The sequence below is a fragment of the Astyanax mexicanus genome, chromosome 5 (genome assembly GCF_023375975.1).
Source record: "Astyanax mexicanus isolate ESR-SI-001 chromosome 5, AstMex3_surface, whole genome shotgun sequence".
Classification (NCBI taxonomy): Eukaryota; Metazoa; Chordata; class Actinopteri; order Characiformes; family Acestrorhamphidae; genus Astyanax; species Astyanax mexicanus.
In genome coordinates this window covers 18,944,666-18,964,366 of record NC_064412.1, presented here as the reverse complement: position 1 = coordinate 18,964,366, position 19,701 = coordinate 18,944,666, and the positions used below count along the sequence as shown (strand labels likewise).

The window sequence follows — 19,701 nt, the reverse complement described above, 5'->3', positions numbered from 1 at the left end:
TAATGCAGAATAAAAGATGAAAAGCCATGTCTTAGTAGTTCACCAAAAAATGTAATTACAGTCATGTCAAATTAGCCATGCAGTGTAATTATTATTACCCACCTCCAGACAAGAGTCAATATGTCTCATAATAGGCTAACTGACTGCCTGGTCATTAACACTCTAAGCGGATCATTAAGTATGTCTTACAGTATTTATCTACCAATTCCCCGTTTCTAATGTTTGCTCACATCAGGCAATAGCGTAATGTGTAATTAGTTTAATATGGTCAAAAGCAAAGTTCAGCCATAAGAAAAGAAAGAAACAGACAGAATACAAATGGCTTTTAATGAGTCCATTAGCACAGATGACAAAAGATTAAAAGTATCCATTGGAAAAACTTATGAATCTTGAGCATCTAGCTCAGCGTTTCTCAACCTTTTTTCTATCACGGCACCCTTTAAATATATGCGAGATGTCAAGGCACCCTAGTTTACGGAGGGGGGGGGGGGGGGGGGGGGGTGGATGTGCTGGCGCAGTACTTCAGGTGAGAACGAGGGGTGTTGCTGGCGGAATATGAAATAAAATAGCGCGTGCATCGCGTGGGGGGACAAAAACTTTACAGTGTGTCCCAATTTAGGGGCTGCATCCTTCAGAGGCTGTATTCGAAGACAGATTGCGTCACAGCTGCGCAGTAATACACCGCCTCTGTGGGTCGCATCCTTCAGAGTATGCTGCCTGTGAATTGGGACACACCCCGACACGAGCTGACTCTGGAAAGGAAATATGCACGTGAGGCGCAATATTTTGACGGCACCCCCGATGAAGCCAGACGGCACCCCAGAGAAACACTGATCTAGCTAATACCTGATGATGAAGAAATGTAAACAGGAACATTGATCCAATGGAAAAAAAATAATCATACTCTCCTTGTGCATTGACTGTCATCCCGGAATGAGAATGCAACTACTTCTACAGTATCAGATGATGTAAGATCACTTCCAATCACGCAGATACAGTCCCAGATTCAGTGTTTATGAAGACGGAAATAAAATTAACTCATCAGAGCACAATTCCCTTTTCTCACCCTTCTACCATTCACTTTTAGATTTCCCTAATGCCCTTAAGGCCACGCCAATATAGGAGCCAACTATCACACCTGCAAATCCAATTACTACACAATCAGCAAAGAGATAAATGTAAAAGCAGCAAACATTAAGTAAGATGGCATGTACCTTAAATCTCAGATGTCCCCTGGTTGGTGTGGGGAAAAAATGGATACAAATAATTGTGGATCTATGGAAGCACACTAATTCTGTTTTAATTTGATCCCTGATGTAAAAATGTATTATTTCAAGCATAACCATTACATACTATCTATAAAATAAACATGTGCCGATTGTAAGAAATTTCCTCTGCTCATTAGAGAAGGCGTTGTAGCTCCTGGCCCATCCTGTTGAGTTCATTTCTTTGGATGCTGGAAAAAAAAACAAACAAACAAAAAAAATTAATCAATAAATCAATTTTCCAATCAATTTACTTAATATAAACTTGCACTGAGGCTGATTGTGCTGTTTTGTATTATATTATATTAACATCGACCATTAAGATCTACCTGTGCATACAGATCACAAACTGGCTTAGATCACTCTGCTCCGATGAATCTGAATTAATGCAGACACAATGCAGATGCACCTTAACCCTCTAATTTCCACTCAAGCGTTTGGTAGAAAACATTTGGTTCACTCTATCCTATTAAATAATGTGCTGAACTACACTCAAACTGATTGTGCCATCTCTACCAATCTGCAGGCTAATAAAATGACCTATAGGTTTTAAAATATACCGTCGCAATTTTTTTGACGTTAAAGGGTTAAGTAATGCTCAATAATCTTAAACTGACTAACAAGTAAAATAAACTGCAAAACTGAAGTTTAGATATTAAATGGGCCAAATAAGCAAAACAATTCTAAATCTAAACCTGGATCAGTGCAAAAACGGCATGTAGATATGAAAGCTAAGTCACTAAAAGGTCACTGAGAAAAAGTTTATGTATTTGATAGCGTAAAATAACATTGGCCGATCTACCAATACAACCACAGACTTTGCTGCTATACTACACCTGCAAAGTAATACCTAAGAACAGTATTCCCCAGGCACTTACATTTCTAAGTGCAATACAGGATGTGGACTTTGATCAGATTATAGTACACGTGAGGTTTCTGAGCTTATTTAAAACTCAAAAGATAAGACAAGGATCATCCATTTACTGCATTCTGCTGGTAATGGAGCGCTTCTTCTCATGGTCTGAGGATCGTTGCAGAACCAGATGAATCAAGAATGCTTGTTAGGAGGTTTAAAATAAACCAGAACAAATTCAACTGTTTTATAAAAATTAAAGTGAGCAAACAACCTTATTTATGCTGATCAAAACATTTTTTCTTCTTTATTTCAATCTTTTTTCTTCCTAATTTAGAATCTCTGTGCAAATCAAATTTCTCTGATCACTAGCAATGTCCTCCAACACTGGGAGGATGAATGTGAACACATATGATGATATAAAGTCAGCCACTATTAGGATATAAAGCATATAAAGTGGTGCTCCTCAGATGATAGTCACAGCACCTTAGGCCCTGTCCACACGAATCTGGATATTTTTAAAACCTGGGGGTTTTGTCTCATTTTTGGCCTTCCGTTCACACAAAAATGGTGTTTCTGGTCACCGAAAACTAAGCTTTTTTAAAACTGTTACCAGCAGAGCCGTGTGGACGGGGAAAACGAAGCTTTCTGAAAGCGCTGACATCACATAGATTGGTTCTGTTCTCTCTGCGATTTGCAGATTAATAACATGTTTACAGCTTAATTTAATTTTACTCTCACATTACCTAACTTCCGAATGTCTAGAGAATCCCATATTCATTTCAGCATTTTTAAGCGATATGTCGTTTCCATGTAAATGGAAATATTTTGTGAAAATGCTGCTCGTGTGGAAAATCAAAACCTGAGTTTTTTTTTAAATATCTGAATTTGTGTGGATGGGGCCTTAGTCAGCTGGACCTAATACACTTAGTACAGACCCTATTCTAAAAAAATACTAATCTACTTCTATAAGCTGCAGTCTATATGTATTGCTCAGGAAACCTATAGCAGATAAACAGAAGCAGAACTATGAAAAATGATATTAGTGACAACAAAAATTACACATTTGTGAAGAAGGAAATTTACTTTTTGTTTTACTAATAAAGATGTTGTGATCAGTTTGTTTTCTTTATGGTCTATGTTGGTAAATCATTTCTCAGATTTTTTCCTCATTTTTCATATAATAAAAGCTTGGAGATAAGAGAGAAAGTTATTATAAAAGTGAGTAGGCGACTGTATTGCACCTCGGCACGAATATTGTTCTTGGCTAGAACAGAATTGCAGTCATCAGTGAGATGGTCTCTGTGCCTGTTTGGTCTATTGACTCCATGATGAGTAGCAATTCAGGTCCCAGCCAAGCCTTTTCAAATGGCATCCCGCCAGAGAACGCACAATTTGAGGCTAACTGCGGGTGCAGTTCGATAAAAGCTTTAAACATTAGCATATTCAGCAATAAAAAAAAAAACCTCACAGCACTTAACCCCACAGACAGACAATTAACCTCTTGTTTTCCGAAAGGCAGTGAGCTTCAATTTATACTTCTCCACATGGCGACACAAGCCAAGAGCTAATGGAACTGTCCCCTTAGACCTCATGTCATTTTAAATTATAAGACAATTCAAATCAAAGTAGTCCCTATATGACCTCAATTTCCATTCTCCACAGATAAGCAGCACATCGGGTCTAAAGTATCAGGTGCATGTGTACTGAGAGAGAGACAGACAGACTAGAGGGAGATTAACTGCTCTGGGGATTTAAATCACCCTGAATTAGTCAATACTGTGTAGAATGCTTTTTAACCACTGTCAGGCACAGAGCTGAAGCTGGAGAATGACTTGGAGAAGAATGAGTATATTAGGACTTTGGGGGAAAAAAAGAACAATCCTGCAAACTAATGCACCAGGAGTAACTTGAGTTTCAGAGCCATGATAGCTAGCTTGATCAAGCTGTAAACATCATCAAAAGCACACTTGTTCATGATTAGTGGATAAGTTACTAATCAACCGTTTTATGAAGTGCTCAGATTCTCTAAAAGTGTTGATTCAAAGGCATATTAGAATTGATGGCAATCTAGACAATCATAAGCAAAAACTACTATTCAAATAAAAAATCTAGTTCTATTTAGTGTAGCTGCATTCCAAAATGCAGCAACCTGCTACTGAGAAAAAGGGTTTTTGTAGGCATTTGTACATCATGGGCAATATTCATGCTCTGAGCCACCACTAAAGGACATGCTTTACACATGCATTTTTGACAAGCTAAAAGATATAGAAAAAAGAATAAACACAAGGACTAAGCTGGCAGAGGATTTTAATATAACTTAGGTCATGCAGCATTACAAAGTTTTCAGGAGCTGCCCTGCGTGCTTTACCAAAGTTACATAGTGCAGTTAGAGTACACTGAGTACCTCTTTGAGCAGCTTGTTGTATGTGTGGTACCTTTCCCGTTGTACAATGTGTACAATGTATTGATAATCCATCTCAGAAGCACAGACTGCACACATATTTTTAAAGACTAACACAATGCAGCTTATCTAGTACTGTATGTATGAAATTATTGGACCATAATTTCTGCAGATGTGTTTGCAAATGGAATGGTCTAATCGGCACTCTAATTGAATCAAATAGCGCATCAAGGATTCTCCAATTGTGCCTGATGGAGGTGCAACAATTTGTTTATCCAAATTGAACCACTGATGTATGTATGCAATACTTAGGGGGACAATAGTATGACTGTTAACAGAGACTGATGAATGTAATGTGGAAACAAATTTAACAAGTGTGAGTTTCATCTGGAAACCATAAGCTGTAAGCTGTTAGCAAGTAAGGTCTGGATTTGCATGACATTGTGAGAGTCGTAGTGGAATTTCAAGTATCAATATGGTCCATTTTTAGTCTGAATATTTTCCTTATGCAGTAAATCACAAAAAAATACCAGAATGTTGATAAAGTGCTTGTTTTTTTCCATTTAATCGAAAGCATGGTGGTTCAGACAAAATAGTGCATCAAAGTTGTTTGTATGTGTAGAAGCACATGAAACAAGCTTTGTTTTATATGCTACTGGTGTCACCAACTTCCAATTCAGGAGGACTTTAAGACACCAGGTGAAAAAATAGATGTTTTTTAGATGTATAACCCTCTATGGCATGGTGTTGCCCTCAGGCAACAAACAACTTTTTTATTATTATTATACTTTCCCCTATTTGTTATATGTTAAAACTATATTCTGAAAGCATATTATAAGGCATATTTTGGCTGTTTTGTTTTCATTTACCTCATAAAACAGGCATTTTTTATTTGTTGCCTCTGGGCAACATTACATAGTTATATCACAAGGCAATTACGCAAAAGCAGAGGTTCCCAAGCTCCTAAAAACAGGGCTGATAGTTATTCTCAACAAATACTAATATTAGGTTAATAAAAAACGTTTTTCTTGTGTACCAAACAGTGAAGTCCAACTGCTTTGTGAATCAAACCGTAACTTTTGTGCACCTTTACACCCCTAGTGTCTGGATTATTCAGCTGTATTAATAGAAAGCTTCTAAAAGAAAAGGCTTTAGAAAATCAGCTAGGCTAGTATTGTTTATAAATAATAATTTGTCAAATATGAGGTTTTGTATGCTCTGAACTGTTTCCTAAACAACTGTAATAGAACTAGATGTTGTGTGGTCAGAGACCTGCGGTTCAATTTGGCAGTATTTGTGATCTGTAATAACCAGCAGCACACATGCCTTGCAATCACTCTGCACGGTCAGTGCAAGCAATAGAAAGAAATGTCCCGTGGAGAACACACACTGAAAATGCTTCCTGTCTGCCACAATATTCTGTATTACTGCCTCATTTCACAGCAAAACATTTCTGGGGGATAGCTGTCAACTTGCAACTAGAGCCAATTCATCTTGATTTGGCTGCTGCATTTTGTTTTGCAAAAGCACCTGGAGATGTGCTTTGTGGAAATTCTACTCCTGATATAGATCAAGCTAGATGCATTATAAGAAACCCAGCCGCTATAAGGGTTAAAGATGCATTCAAATGGCTGTGCCTTAAATAATCTTAGCGTTGACATATGGTTTAGTTACTGCAGCATAATTTGAGGCAATTAGATTTGCTGAAATGAGCAAGATCCATTATGGGTTTGAAAGTGCCGGAGGGCAGGAATATAGGCACCAGCCAAAGAAAGTCACATGGTGGCTGTTAATGTCTTTAGCTTGGAGATAACCTTGGTACCAGACACAGATACAGCACCGGCCATTTGCACGATGATTAATCATTACCTAGGGAACAGACCTGTTTGAGAGTGGTGTTTGTGTGCTAGCATAGTAGTCAATAGGTTTTTGTGGATGTTTATGGGCCTGCAAGAGTGTGTGTGTTTGTGTGTGTGTGTGTGTGCAAACACACTTACAGCAGCACCGAGAGCTTGGTCCAGGTCTGCGATAATGTCCTCTTCATCTTCCAGTCCCACAGAGAGACGAATGAGTGTATCACTGATGCCCAGCACCACCCGCTCGTTTTCTGGCACTGAAGCATGAGTCATAATCGCTCTGTAAAACAGGAAAGGCAGAGATGCATCATGTCAATGGACATATAGCCCACAGCGGATCACTTATCTCTGAGTAAGCACATTACTGGAGACTTATGAACGATCAAATTTAGTTTTAAATCCATCTGAAAAGTGTGAGGACACGAATGGTAACCCCTATTAAATGAAACGTACAGTACCAGTCAAAAGTTTGGACACACCTCTTTTCATCCCAAATCTCCTCATATGGGTTTGGGTCAGGAATTATGGAGGCCAAACACTTTCCTACATAATTCCATACGTCTATTAATTGTGTTCATGTATTTAATATTAATCTACAATGTAGCGAATAAATTAAAGAAAGAAAAACACTAACTAAAAAGGAGTGTTACTATTGTGTATTATTACTGTTATTATTATTATTATTATTATTATTATTATTATTATTATTATTATTATTATTATTATTGTTGTTGTGTTGATTATAATATTTTTTAAAGCTTTTAAAGGAGTTCCTTCTACTATAAATGTAAGCTGTTTAGAGCTGCTGAATGGAAAGGCAAGCAAAGTACAAAATTTTTCACTTCAGTCACAAAAAGCTAGTGCCCCCTATTGGAATACAATGACTCTACAGCTTGAAAACATGTAACTGTACCATGCACCACAAACGTGTACATGTACTATAAAAGTAAACATGCATTCATTCATTTTAAATCTGTACTTGTTAATGATCTTGACATTTGCAGACAGATTCATGCATTAGTTAATAATCTTGACATTTGTTGACTGTTTACAAATGTACACTGAAGTCACTGGGCTTGATTCATTAAAACGTGGTTTAGTCATAGGTCAAAACATTGAGTTTTTTTTCTGGTTTGACAGTTTTACACTTGACCTTGGTAAGAGCCAATCAAAATAAACATGTGTAATACTTTGCAAAAATCCTAAACAACAGAGCTACAGATTTTAACCAAAAAGCTAATTTGTCGCAAAAAACACCAACAAATATGTAACAGAAACATTCTGATGTGGTGTTATGAATCATTCATTAACCTGGTAAGGTACAAGTTCACTTGCACTTTGTTGGACGCATTCCACCATGCTGATTTTTATTAGTTTATAGTAAATCTGAAGTTTTCACATATGATCTTTGGGTCCAGAGATCATAAGAGACACAAGAGAGTCTATTTAACATCTGGTACAGAATAAGGATTTATTCTGGAAATCCACATGCTGCCATTATCAGCTTTTTCTCACATGGCACTTATGTGATGTATCAATTTAATTTCTATTCATTTAAAAGAATTAAAATCTTCTGATAATTTTTGCTATCTCTCCATTAAAATGAATAGGACATGGTGATGCGAAATGGCAAGTGGGTGCTTATCCTTATTGCAATGATGTTTCCTCTGAACATCAGAATAAATCAGATGCATTTATGACTGAAACTTAAATCTGAAACTTAGTAACAAAAAAAATAAAATTCAGTCTTATTAAAGAACTTAAAGAAGTCAAAGCAAGTGGCTGTGTATTGCCAGGTGTTGACATTTAGCACTTACGGATGCTCCGCCAGACTCTCATAACCCCCCAGACTTTCAGCAAGTGCAAATAACTGAAACACAAAACACAGACTTAGTGAAAAACAATCCCCAACACCTGGTTATAATATTGAAACAAAAATCCCTTTTCAGAAGAGGAAGATAATGATTAAACTAGAGTTTCATGCAGGGAAAAGACTAACAGCTGGGGGAAACTTGAGGGGACTCATTATCCACACTTGTTTAATTGGCCCTCAGGATAATTCCATCTGTTTGTGAAGAATTCTTTCCCAAGTCACCTTGAGGTTATTGAGGAAAGCTGTGGCATGCTCCAGTTTGCCTTTAATGTAGAAGGTAATCATGCCGGGGCATCCCGTGCACTGTTTCTTCATTAGCTCATGCTGAGGGTGGGAAGGTAGACCTGGCAAAGAGACACAACGAGACATTCACCACTAATACTGCAGAATCAGTAATGCATTCCTGTATTCCAAACAACTCTCTTTTCCCTAGAAATAAACAATAGACCAATGTACAAAATATGAATATATTGCCCCCTAGTGGTCACCAGCATCAGTTAGGAGCTTGATTCTTTAATATTGTATAGAGGGAGTATTAAAAGCATTTACCCCCTTTGATGTTTTCCATTTTATTGCTTATAATAAAGGGGATTACTGTCAATATATTTTGTGCAAAATTTAACAAAAAAAACTTTTAATGCCAAGTAAAGTATTTATACTAAATAATGTAAACTGCATAAAATTAAAAAATAAGATATTGAATTATTATTTGCAATGAACAACGAACCCTAGCAGAAAAGAAACTAGTTAACTCGTTTAATGGCCTCACAGAAACCTCTTTAAGTAAAAAGCAAAACTTTCTGTGGGCAGACTGTCCTCTAGTGGATGTACTGCTTAACATACAGTACCAGTTAAAAGTTTTAGAACAGACCTTTTTTTTTTCTTAACTTTTGCTATTTAAGTTCTTCAGGTCCAGTCAATAACTGGAAATGGTGCAAAATCCAGTGTAAAAAATGTTGTATAATATACAATTTTTTACGCCACTAAAATACAAGTGTTTTGTAAAAAAAACAAAAAAAAAAAAAAAAAATATTGTTAAAAAAAGAGGGGATGATTCTTTTTTCCCCAAACAATTCATTTGTGAACAGCTTACAGCTGGTATGTAAAAATAGAAATAAACGGAGCTTTGGAACTGGATTTAAAAAAAATGTCAATTTACAACTATGTAACTATTTATAGTACAAGTTTTTTCAAGAGAAATTACAGATGAATCCAGAAATCAGTGAGCACTCTTTCCTTTACCTTCAAAAGACTCTTGGAAACTGAAGTAAACTGGAACAGGAAGAGGTCTGGCTACACCTTTAGCTTAGCTTAGCTTAGCATAACATAGGAGTAAGTATCAGTTTCAGCAGTGAGAAGAAGACTTGGAGGTCTGACAGGTGAAGTGCAGTAATAACGTTATTGCTAAGATAAGAACATCAAAAAGAAGTTTGCCTGGGCCGTACAGTACTGCTACTGGACAACTTAGGGTGTTCTAAAACTTTTGACCGGTAGTGTATCTGGCAATATAAAGAACCCAAAAATATGTGTGCAGTGATGGTTGCAATATTTGGAACAGACATATTCATTTTGGTACATATAGAGTCTATCCACTAGGCATTTTAAAGCTATAGTCACCTGGGAAAATGACTTTGTCCACCCTGGGGTCCCGTTCTAAAAACTCAGCCACAGCCATTGCGTTCTTGAAGTGCTGCTTCATTCTCAGGTGCAGAGTCTTCAGTCCTCGATTGCACATGTAGCAGTCAAATGGGGACGGAACAGCTCCCAAAGCTGAAACACAGCAAGAGGTCTGTTTAACACCATTTAGGCCTGAAACTCATTCAACAGAGCATATTTACTAGAAACTTAAATCTATATTTACAAGCATCCAGGACCAGGGACCATGGCTAATAATAAGAGGAATTTCAGGTCAATGGGTTGAAGAGAGGGTAATGTTTGAGTTGTATGCCATAAAGATGGTACAGACCATAAAAACAGTCTGTATATGCTCCTGGGTGTGGTAGGAACTTTCACACATAACACTGCATACAATGCAGCTTATCTATTTATAGGGAGAGTTAAGTTCCATAAAGAAAGTCAGTGGTCCTGATTCATCGAAGCTGATTAAAGTCATGAATAGAGATTTGAATATCAAAAATCCTCTAGTTAAAGAACCAATATAGATTACATTTTCTGTAGTAACTAATTACATAATCAATATATTGAGTTGTTCCCCCAGTGCCATTTTCACACTATGGGTTGCCAGATAAAGACAACAGCACATAAACAGTATGCTGCAGCCATGAAAACAGGTGAGCTGGCAATTTTTCTGCTAAATATGTAATCGCTGAACTTCAGTAATGTTGCTAATGATAGCAGGGTAATGTATCACCACCACTAGCATAGCAGAAACAAACATTTTGGACATTGAACATTTATATATTTACCGATCAGCTACAGAGTAAGATTGTGCCACTGTGTGTTGATGTGGCAACACATGTGTGCTTCGCATCTGGAGAGAAGTGGATGGGGCACAAAACTTTATCCAGTGTTTGGAAAACGGATTCCATTAGCAAATTAACTGCATTTATTACTGATTGTTCCTCTGAATTAATGTTTTAAACTGGACATCACAATAAGATGATCAATATGTAAAGAAAACATGACTGGCAAGGCTTCACACCCACAATGCAACAAAAAACAATAGCTAATGGGCAGCAGATTATAATAGCTGTGGGTTGCATAGTTTTTACATAAAATTCCCAAAAGGTGTCTGCCTAGTCTTCAAAATCATCTTTTGACCCAATCCCAATTGAACAAGACCTCTCTCTGACAGCTCAGAGTCAAACTACTGGCTAGGCAACCAATGATAAAACATATGTGCCTTACATTACAAGTACAATCATTTCCTGTCCCAGTAGAAGTATGAATTGGTGAACAGCAGCCAGTCTGGCAAGGGCGCCAATTATACCACAATATCAACAGGCAGCTGAAGAATGCAGCAACTATGATCCTCCTACATCAACTCATAAAACACCAAACCCTTCACCCAAATCCCTTAAGCTCCACTAACAAAAAAAGGGAATGCCAAGATACACACATGCATCTATATGAATGAAAGAGATACCTAAGGTATCTCAAAAATGAAATAACATATGAAAAGTCCCTCCAAAATATTATTATTTCCTCCAAAAAAGTATCTCTTCTCCCCCACTGATGGCCCTCATAACCTTGACTGATTCCTGGCCCATGTCTGTGTTAAACTGCACAACTTTTGGCAAATCATATTCATTCTACTACTGTGATCAGTATCATCAGCCTCACATGACTTCTCCACAAACTCAACTAGTCTTTTTTTAAATAAATACTTGTTTACTTCACCTGAGAAAAAAAACTCTTTTTAAAGCCTTGTCTGGAAAATGTTGTGAATTGATTCATGAACTGGTTTCGTAAGTCATTCAATCCAGTTTTGACAACTGGAAATCTAAAAAAAATATATAAAGCATGTAGTTGTACCCAAATATATCTGCCACATTCAGACACAAAAATATTGGTCAATCTTTCAAAACAGAGAGCTAAGAAACCCTGCAATTCCCACATAAAAAAAAGATATAAAATCCGTAAACACTCTTTCCCTCTGAAGATAGGCCAAGTCACTAAGCCCACACTGGGCATGCCCAAACGCGCTTTGGGACTATAAAAGACAAGGTAAAACCATTTGGAACCTTTTTTTTGTAATGTAATGAAAGACTATATCTAAACATATCTATCTCTGCTTAGCAAACTCTGCAAAGTAACAATTACATGTAAAAAAAAATATCTAAATGACCAAGCTAGCATGTGACTGAAATAGTGAACTTAAGAAGAAGGGAGAACTAAACAATCAATTGTGTTGTATTTTAAAGAAATTAGACAGCCGGAAACTAAAGATAATCATTGTTAGCCTGACAGATCTGTGCCATCACACCTATTTAATCAAAATATTTTGCAAAGCAATGAGTCTTTTAAACATAATAAGTCCTTTAAAAGTAAAATCTGTTGAAACATGTTATACTGTATATCATATTAAAAAAGCCCTTAGAGTCATTTGAAAATAAAGTTAAAGCAATATAAATCTTATAAAATTCTTTGAAAAGCGGTTTGAGGGCATGTGTGTTTGAGGCTTTTTCTTAAAAAAAAGTTAGTTTTCAAACAGTTTGTCCATTTTTAGGGAAAATATATAGGATGGTTGTATTCCTAATGCTGCCTAACATAAACAAACAGTATCAATGTGAATTTCACTGCAAGTCTCACCATTCTGTAAAAACTTCAGTCGTTCATAGAGGTCCTCGCGGTTAACAGAAATCAGCCCCATAACGACATCACTGTGTCCTAAAAATACAGAAAGGTTATTGGCTCATAGATTGCTTACACACAGAAGGGAAACACTGAATTGCATTTTAAACAGTTGATCATATATTTACCGTTCATGTACTTTGTTGCAGAATACATGCAGATGTCTGCTCCAAGGGCCAGAGGGCGCTGTGCAGGGCAAAGATAAGCAAAGTCACAAAACCAAAAACATTCATGGTTTATTAATAATAATCTTTGATATTTAGCAAAGATAGAATATAAATAGAAAATAGAATAAGAAAGGGATCTGAAACTTCCAGACCAACCAAAAATGTCATATATATATATAAAATGCACATTACAATTATATACAAATATAAAAATGTAATTTATAATTCACATTCCAATTATATATAAATATATAAATATACAAAAGACTACATTCACCAAGCACTTTATTAGGATTACCCTTAATTTATGCAATTTTTCTTTTAATGATTTATGTGGAAAAAGTTTAATGTGCACTAGAGGTGTGCCATATCAAATCGTACACAAATATCGCCAACATTTTTTAATATAGCAAATTATATTATACCCTAAATATTGTGCCATATCACACATCCCTAATTACCACATCAAGGTTCTATATTTTTGCTGTTTTTAGCAAAAGAAAAATTCACACAGTTCTCATTTCTCATGATATATCTACTAGAGAGATTATATCTGTCCAGTATTATTTATTTTATTTTATTCCTGGATATATGGAGATATTTGAAGTGCAATATTAGTATCATGACATTCTGGATCAGTGAGTTCTGTTACACATTTGATAAAATTGTTATATTTTTTAATATCTCAGTTAGGGGTGTGCCATGTCAAATTGTATGCAATAATACAATTTAATTTTCATTTTGTAGCAGTAGGGTATTCTTGAAATATTTATATCACCAAGAGTATCGTTAACGTGAAAATACCATAAAATACTGTGATATTGTTTTAGGGGCATATCGCCCAACCGTAATGTGCACATTATGCAGATATAGGTCAGAAGCTTTAAGTAACGTTAACATTAACCATCAGAATTTGCAGAAATTTGAGATCATTTTGAGAGTGGTACAACAGTTGCTGTCAGGAGAACCGGTTTAAGTAATTCCAGAACTGCCAATCCCTGGGATGTTTAGCACAACAATCTCTAGAGGTTACTCAACATCAATCACATTAATAATGAGACAATGAGCAGACTGGTTTGAACAAATAATGGCTGATGCAATAAGAACTCTCATAATGAGTCACAAATGCTGTGACGTACATCTGCGTTTAAAAACAGAAGTGACGAAATTCAGGATGTGAGCAAATGTAAGACATACCTGGAAATAGGCAGACATGAAGGTATTGTCCACAACTACAATAATGTCTTTGTTTTGTTCATGTGCAAGGTCTGAACATGCTTGTATGTCCACAACCTTCATTGTTGGGTTTGATGGAGTCTCAATCCACAACATCTGTATGAAAGAGAACATCCATATGAAATGATGAAACAACAGGCTTCTATTGCTGTATAAAAAACAGCAGACAGAACAGGAAACCAGTAGCCCCACCCACTGTGTGTGTTTAGTGCTGAATCACAAGAGCATTTTAATAAGGGTAGGGACTGAACAGAGTCACAATTAGGCAAGCAAAAAATGAAGTCAAATCACAGTGACTGTGCATAAATTTCATTCTTATGTAATAAAGAAGCTGCTCTTTCAGACCAGACACCCTGGAGTCACACCTTTGTATTAGGCTTAAGAGCTGCCTTTAAGACTTCAGGCTTTGTGCAATCAGCGAAGGAGATATCATAGCCAATTTCTTTAGCTATTCTTTGGAAATAGCGATTGGTTCCTGGTGAGGAAAATAAGAAACACATTAAATTCATTATCACTTCCTCATTTTTGCCACTTCCTTTTTTGCTCAAGCAACAGAATTCAAGGAATTACAAACAGTGTGTGTAGCGGTCGCCTACCTCCATAGACATCATTCATGCACACGATTCCATCCCCAGATTTCAGCATGTGCGTAACGGTCACAGTAGCAGCAAGTCCAGAGGCAAGAGCAACACCTATCATTAACAAACCACATCACTATCATCATCATCATCATCATCATCATCATCAATTACAAGAACCTGCTTAGTCACACATTTGGAAATACCTACTGTTATGTAATAAAGAGGAAGCAGCACAACTTGCCAACAGATGAATGAGATGTGTCAGTTTTAAAAGCAGGTTACTATGACTTTATCTGATGCAATACTGAGCTTATCTCTTCAAGGTGAGTGAGCATGCGATTGTCAGTTACACCTGCACCAATCGTCTGTTCTTCTCACACAGTCTTTTCAGTAACAGTAAGGTGTACAGTAAGCTGATCATTTACACAGCGCTCACAAGTTATTATAAGTACTTAAGTAAATAGGTAACTAAACAGATGACTTACAGTGCTTAGCTCCATCCAAAGAAGCAACCGCCTTCTCAAGGCAGTTGCGTGTGGGATTTCCACTGCGACTGTACTCAAATCCCTAGTGATTAAAACAAAAAAATATGGAACAAATACTGAATGCAAACCAACAAAACATAAAACTACAGTACAAACTATTTATGCTACAAACTAGTAAATGCTGGAAAAAAGTCTAATTATGACCATATAGGCCAATATGTTATATCACAGAGATAGTATAATTAGCCCTGGTTAACTGGATTTAGTACAGTAAAGCATCTAAAAGACTCATTAATGATGTTTAATGTTTTTGACAGTACTTTTAAAATTGTTTTAAAAAACTTGGCGTAGGACTAGACAGCAATTACTTGTGACCCTCTGTGCGTTTCAAGTGCTTAACCAGTTCACAGTTTTTCTGACGTTTCAATTTGCTGCACATATCAAAGCTAAAATCATTTAATAACAAGCAATACTCTGGTAAAGCTGACATTATTTGGTAAGTCTTTTGGCACCAGCTCAATGGATCTGGAACTGACCAGTCACAACTAAAAACAGATCTATCAGCTGTTGCACAAGTGGGCTTACAACATGCCCACTTTGATACAGAGGCACGAAGCCTTTACATAGCAGGTGGACTTTACCGGCAATCTGTTTTTCTCTTTTTAACCTTGACCCACACTTGAACTTACCAGGCTATCAGTATCTACTCTCAGGAATTATTAGTAAGAGAAAGTGTACAAAGGGCAATCAGATGTGTGATTTATTACTGTCAATCTGGCTCCATTAAATCACTTCATTGAAAACCAAAAAGAGAATACTGCTGTACCACATTATTCAAATGTCAGCCAGTGTTGAACTGAGCTCAGGGCGGCCACAAAGGTCTTTTTGGGCTAACTGCCCAAAGTAGAATGGTTCCTATTGTTCTCCACAACAAACACATCTCACCTGCTTTCAACTCTCCCTGATGGCTGAAACATAAACAGCAGCACTGACAATGTGCGATAAAAAAATATACACACATATACTTTGTTGTATTATAGAGAATTATTTAAAGGGACCACGTATTGAATAATAAATAGGTGATAAAATCAGCCTGATATATTTAATGGGTTTATTAATAGAAATGAAGGATAAGGTAAGCTATCTAACATGATAACTGATATTAAAATATATCTGATAGTTTGATATGATTGCCTATGATTGATATGATGACTGTATAGTTTACTCTTATTCTGCCACATATCATGTAGTTACTCCACTGGAAGCTTTTATAATGATAATGATAAAAAAAAGAAGAACACTATCTAGCAATAATCTAAATGGCATAGAGGGTTAAATTCACTAAATATTGTAATGAAAATGAAACTAGATGATACACTAGATCATGTTTGGGCACTTTAATCTACTCCACTCACCCTGCTGAGCGATGTAAAATGATAACTGACAGTGAAATATGGGGATCTTTCCTCAATATTAAAATCTTGTAATGTAAATGAAACTAGATGATACACTAGATCATGTTTGGGCACTTTAATCTACTCCCCTGACCTTGCTGACCTACCTAAAATGATAATTGATATTGGAGTATAGGTGATATGTTTTACATATGATTTAAATAGCTATCTTTCTACACATAAACCTATTAAAATCTTGTACTGTAAATGATACTAGATGATATAGATCATGTTTGGGCACTTTAATCTACTCCCCTGACCCTGCTGACCTATGTAAAACTATAGCTGATATTGAAATATGGCTGATATTTTCACATTTTATATACATTTCTCACATTTTTTCTGGCAAACATCCTGTAGCTAGCTACTCAACTGGGAGCTTTTAAAATTCATAATAAGAATATCTGACTAAAATCTTCATCAACCCACCCAACATCTAACCTAGCTAAATATTTAGCTATCTTTCCACCCTTTAACCCATTAAAACATTCACATGTAAATGATACTAGATGATATTAGATGATATATAATGTTTGGGCACTTTAATCTACTCCCCTGAACCTGCTGAGTGCTCATAAATGTGTTATTATAGGGAATTTATGGATATTATAAGCAGTGAGGCCACAAATCTCTTTCTTTGTGTTGATAAAGAGGGGGTTCATTTAGTCTAGTTTAGCCGGGTCGAGTTAATCACATCATCATGGCTAATGAACCACAGTAAATAACACAGCCTGCGGTCCCGCTTATTATCTACAGAGCAGCCGGGGGAACACGGGCTATTTAACCACACTGATTTAACGTTACCGGGTGGGTCTAAATCCACGTTCTTCTTAAAGACACTATACCACCCCCTCCCCAGGTAACCCGAGCCGCCCCCGGGTACTCACCGCGTGCTTGCCCGGGCCGTACTGTTTAAAGGTGGTGGAGAGTGAAATGGGAGGAACCACGGCCATGGAGTTCCACTGCTCCGGCTCCTGGCCTACGTGAATCGCGTCCGTGGCGAAAGAGCTGAACCCGGACAGCCACTCGCCGCCGCTGCCGCTAGCCATGCTTTATTTACTGCTGACCGGCCTGGAGGAGACACGCGTCCCTGAGAGCAGATCAACACGCGCGGGGGGAGGAATCACACTGCCTGCGTACCAGAGACCGCGGTTACCACTGAAACCCGGAGCAGCAGAAACATTAGTCTTATACCCGCGAACCGTCTGACTCCCTCCCGCACACTGACAGCCATTGGCGTGCGCGTGGGGGCGCGGTGCACCACGTGACCCACGTTTGCGGAGACCCGACGTCCCGATGATGCAACACGTTCAACCAACAATACAGAGACAACGTGCTGTATTATCTAACGTTATATTATGTTAACCACACTTTTACACTTAATCATATCATTTGTTACTATACCAGTACATCGAATAAACCTTTAGAATATATTGTAAACTTTTATATTCTACTTAAAATATATTTTATTCACAAAGCTTTCCTATATTTAATTGAGTTTAATTTACTTCTCCAATCTTTAAGTAGAATCCATACAAAAAAACGTTATTCTATTATTATGATTTATTTTATAATGATGATCTATCGTATATCGATTAGCCTTCCTCAATTATTGTATTTTTGTTTTATTTCTAATTTAGATTTCCTGTTCAATAAGCATGATGCAAGAATAATTAAGTTTGTACCCACCAATAACTCATATATTGTAAATTGTCTGACATTTTTTGTATACTTGTTTGTTGAACCAAAATACAGTAAAAACATAAACAGCGTATATCCTGTCCATTCTGTGTTTGATGAAATATGGCTGTAACAATGAAAATACAGGACGAACTGTTTTAAGTGAATATTTTAAAACCCTTATATTATTGTGTTGTGTAATTATTATTATATTATACATTATATTGAGCAAAACATTGTTATTTAATCATTTAAAAAACATGTTTTGCTTCTTAAAACTTGCATAGTACTTTAACAGTTCCCCCTCCAAAAAGAGCACTCTGTGTCCTGAACCTGAACTTGCCCTATTCAAGAGCTTGTTGTTGAGTAATGTTTGTGATAACATTGTACTCTGTATGCCCTGAAGACAGGATTAATGAAATATGCACAATGAAAAAGAAAAATTAACTAAATAAGGAAACAGTAAGCAAAAAACTAAGTGAACAAAATATTTTACAAGGAAGTTCAAAAACATTTGTAACTAAATAGCTAAATATTAGCTTGCTGAAGTTAAAGGAATGCAGTTTTATTAGTATTAGTATTATAAGTCTACTGATCACAGGTATAATTTTTCTGTTAGTCTCTATCAGTAAACTTTGACATTTAACAATAGCTCTTCCTTTCAGGGTCAGCTTCATCTCTTTTTTTAGGGTTGATTGAACCCGAATAACTGATAGGGTTGAAAAAAACACAACATTCTGTTTACATAACAGTTAACATTAAAAGTAGTAAACTGAACCAATCTGAATTGTGCTGAACCCTTTTAGAATATTAACATAATGATAGAAGTCATTTTAATATCTTAAATTTAATTTACATTTTTTCCCCATTTTTTCCCCAATTTCCACGGCCAATTACCCAACTTACTCATTAGGACTCCCCATATCACTAGTGATGCCCCAAAATCTATGGAGTCAAAAAAGGGTCATAAAGATTTTGAGTTTGTAAAACAGAAATGTACTGAAACTTGTAACTGCGTTTAAACAACTGCATGCACGAAAATCCAAATCCACAAATTAACTGGAATGTGCAAACTTGAAACAGAAAGTAATATTAATAATAATTCAAATGTACAAATGTGAAAAAAATATTTTAATTATATATAAATATATATATTTTAATTTGTAAATCCAATCTCTTCAATGTGTGAATCAGTACTGCTCAAATGGCTTAAGCTGGGTCAGACCAAAAATCACATGGAATTTGTGAGGTTGTAAATGTGACAGTGGGTGTTTTTCACTGTGGAGCTAAAAATCCTCTCATTCATCTTCTCTGCTGCGTGTGCGAAGCTCCAGCTGCAGTTGCGAATTTTGACCCTGTTTTGACGCCTGATTGATGGACCAATAGGAAAGCTTTATCCGGACCAATCAGATTACGGGGTTTGTTTAACCAATCAGAACAATGGGTGGGTCTCTGCAGCTCGGAGTACTGAGAGGATTTTTAGCTCCACAGTGAAAAACACCCACTGTCACATTTACAACCTCACAAATTCCA

At 36.5% G+C, this 19,701-nt stretch overlaps 1 protein-coding gene across 1 annotated transcript; it reads right to left on the bottom strand.

Annotated features, from left to right (window-relative positions):
- Positions 1–308: 308 nt before the first annotated feature.
- Positions 309–17,721, bottom strand: cth (cystathionase (cystathionine gamma-lyase)). The gene is made up of 12 exons (XM_007249086.4): positions 17,376–17,721; positions 15,035–15,116; positions 14,565–14,660; positions 14,334–14,443; positions 13,930–14,064; positions 12,694–12,751; positions 12,524–12,601; positions 9,869–10,021; positions 8,474–8,595; positions 8,196–8,248; positions 6,520–6,658; positions 309–1,456 (listed from the first exon to the last, which is right to left on the bottom strand). Exons 1-12 carry the CDS (start codon positions 17,535–17,537, stop codon positions 1,442–1,444), a joined length of 1,203 nt encoding a protein of 400 aa, XP_007249148.2. The 5' UTR covers positions 17,538–17,721; the 3' UTR covers positions 309–1,441.
- Positions 17,722–19,701: the final 1,980 nt, after the last annotated feature.

Bases quoted from the DNA above. Each gene is read 5' to 3' on its own strand.
- cth (XM_007249086.4), bottom strand. From the start codon at position 17,537: ATGGCTAGCGGCAGCGGCGGCGAGTGGCTGTCCGGGTTCAGCTCTTTC. The intron at 8,596-9,868 runs GTGACTATAGCT...TCTCTTTGCCAG, and splicing joins GGACAAAGTCATTTTCCCAG to GTCTACCTTCCCACCCTCAG. The intron at 8,249-8,473 runs GTGACTTGGGAA...TTTGTGTTTCAG, and splicing joins CTTTCCTCAATAACCTCAAG to TTATTTGCACTTGCTGAAAG.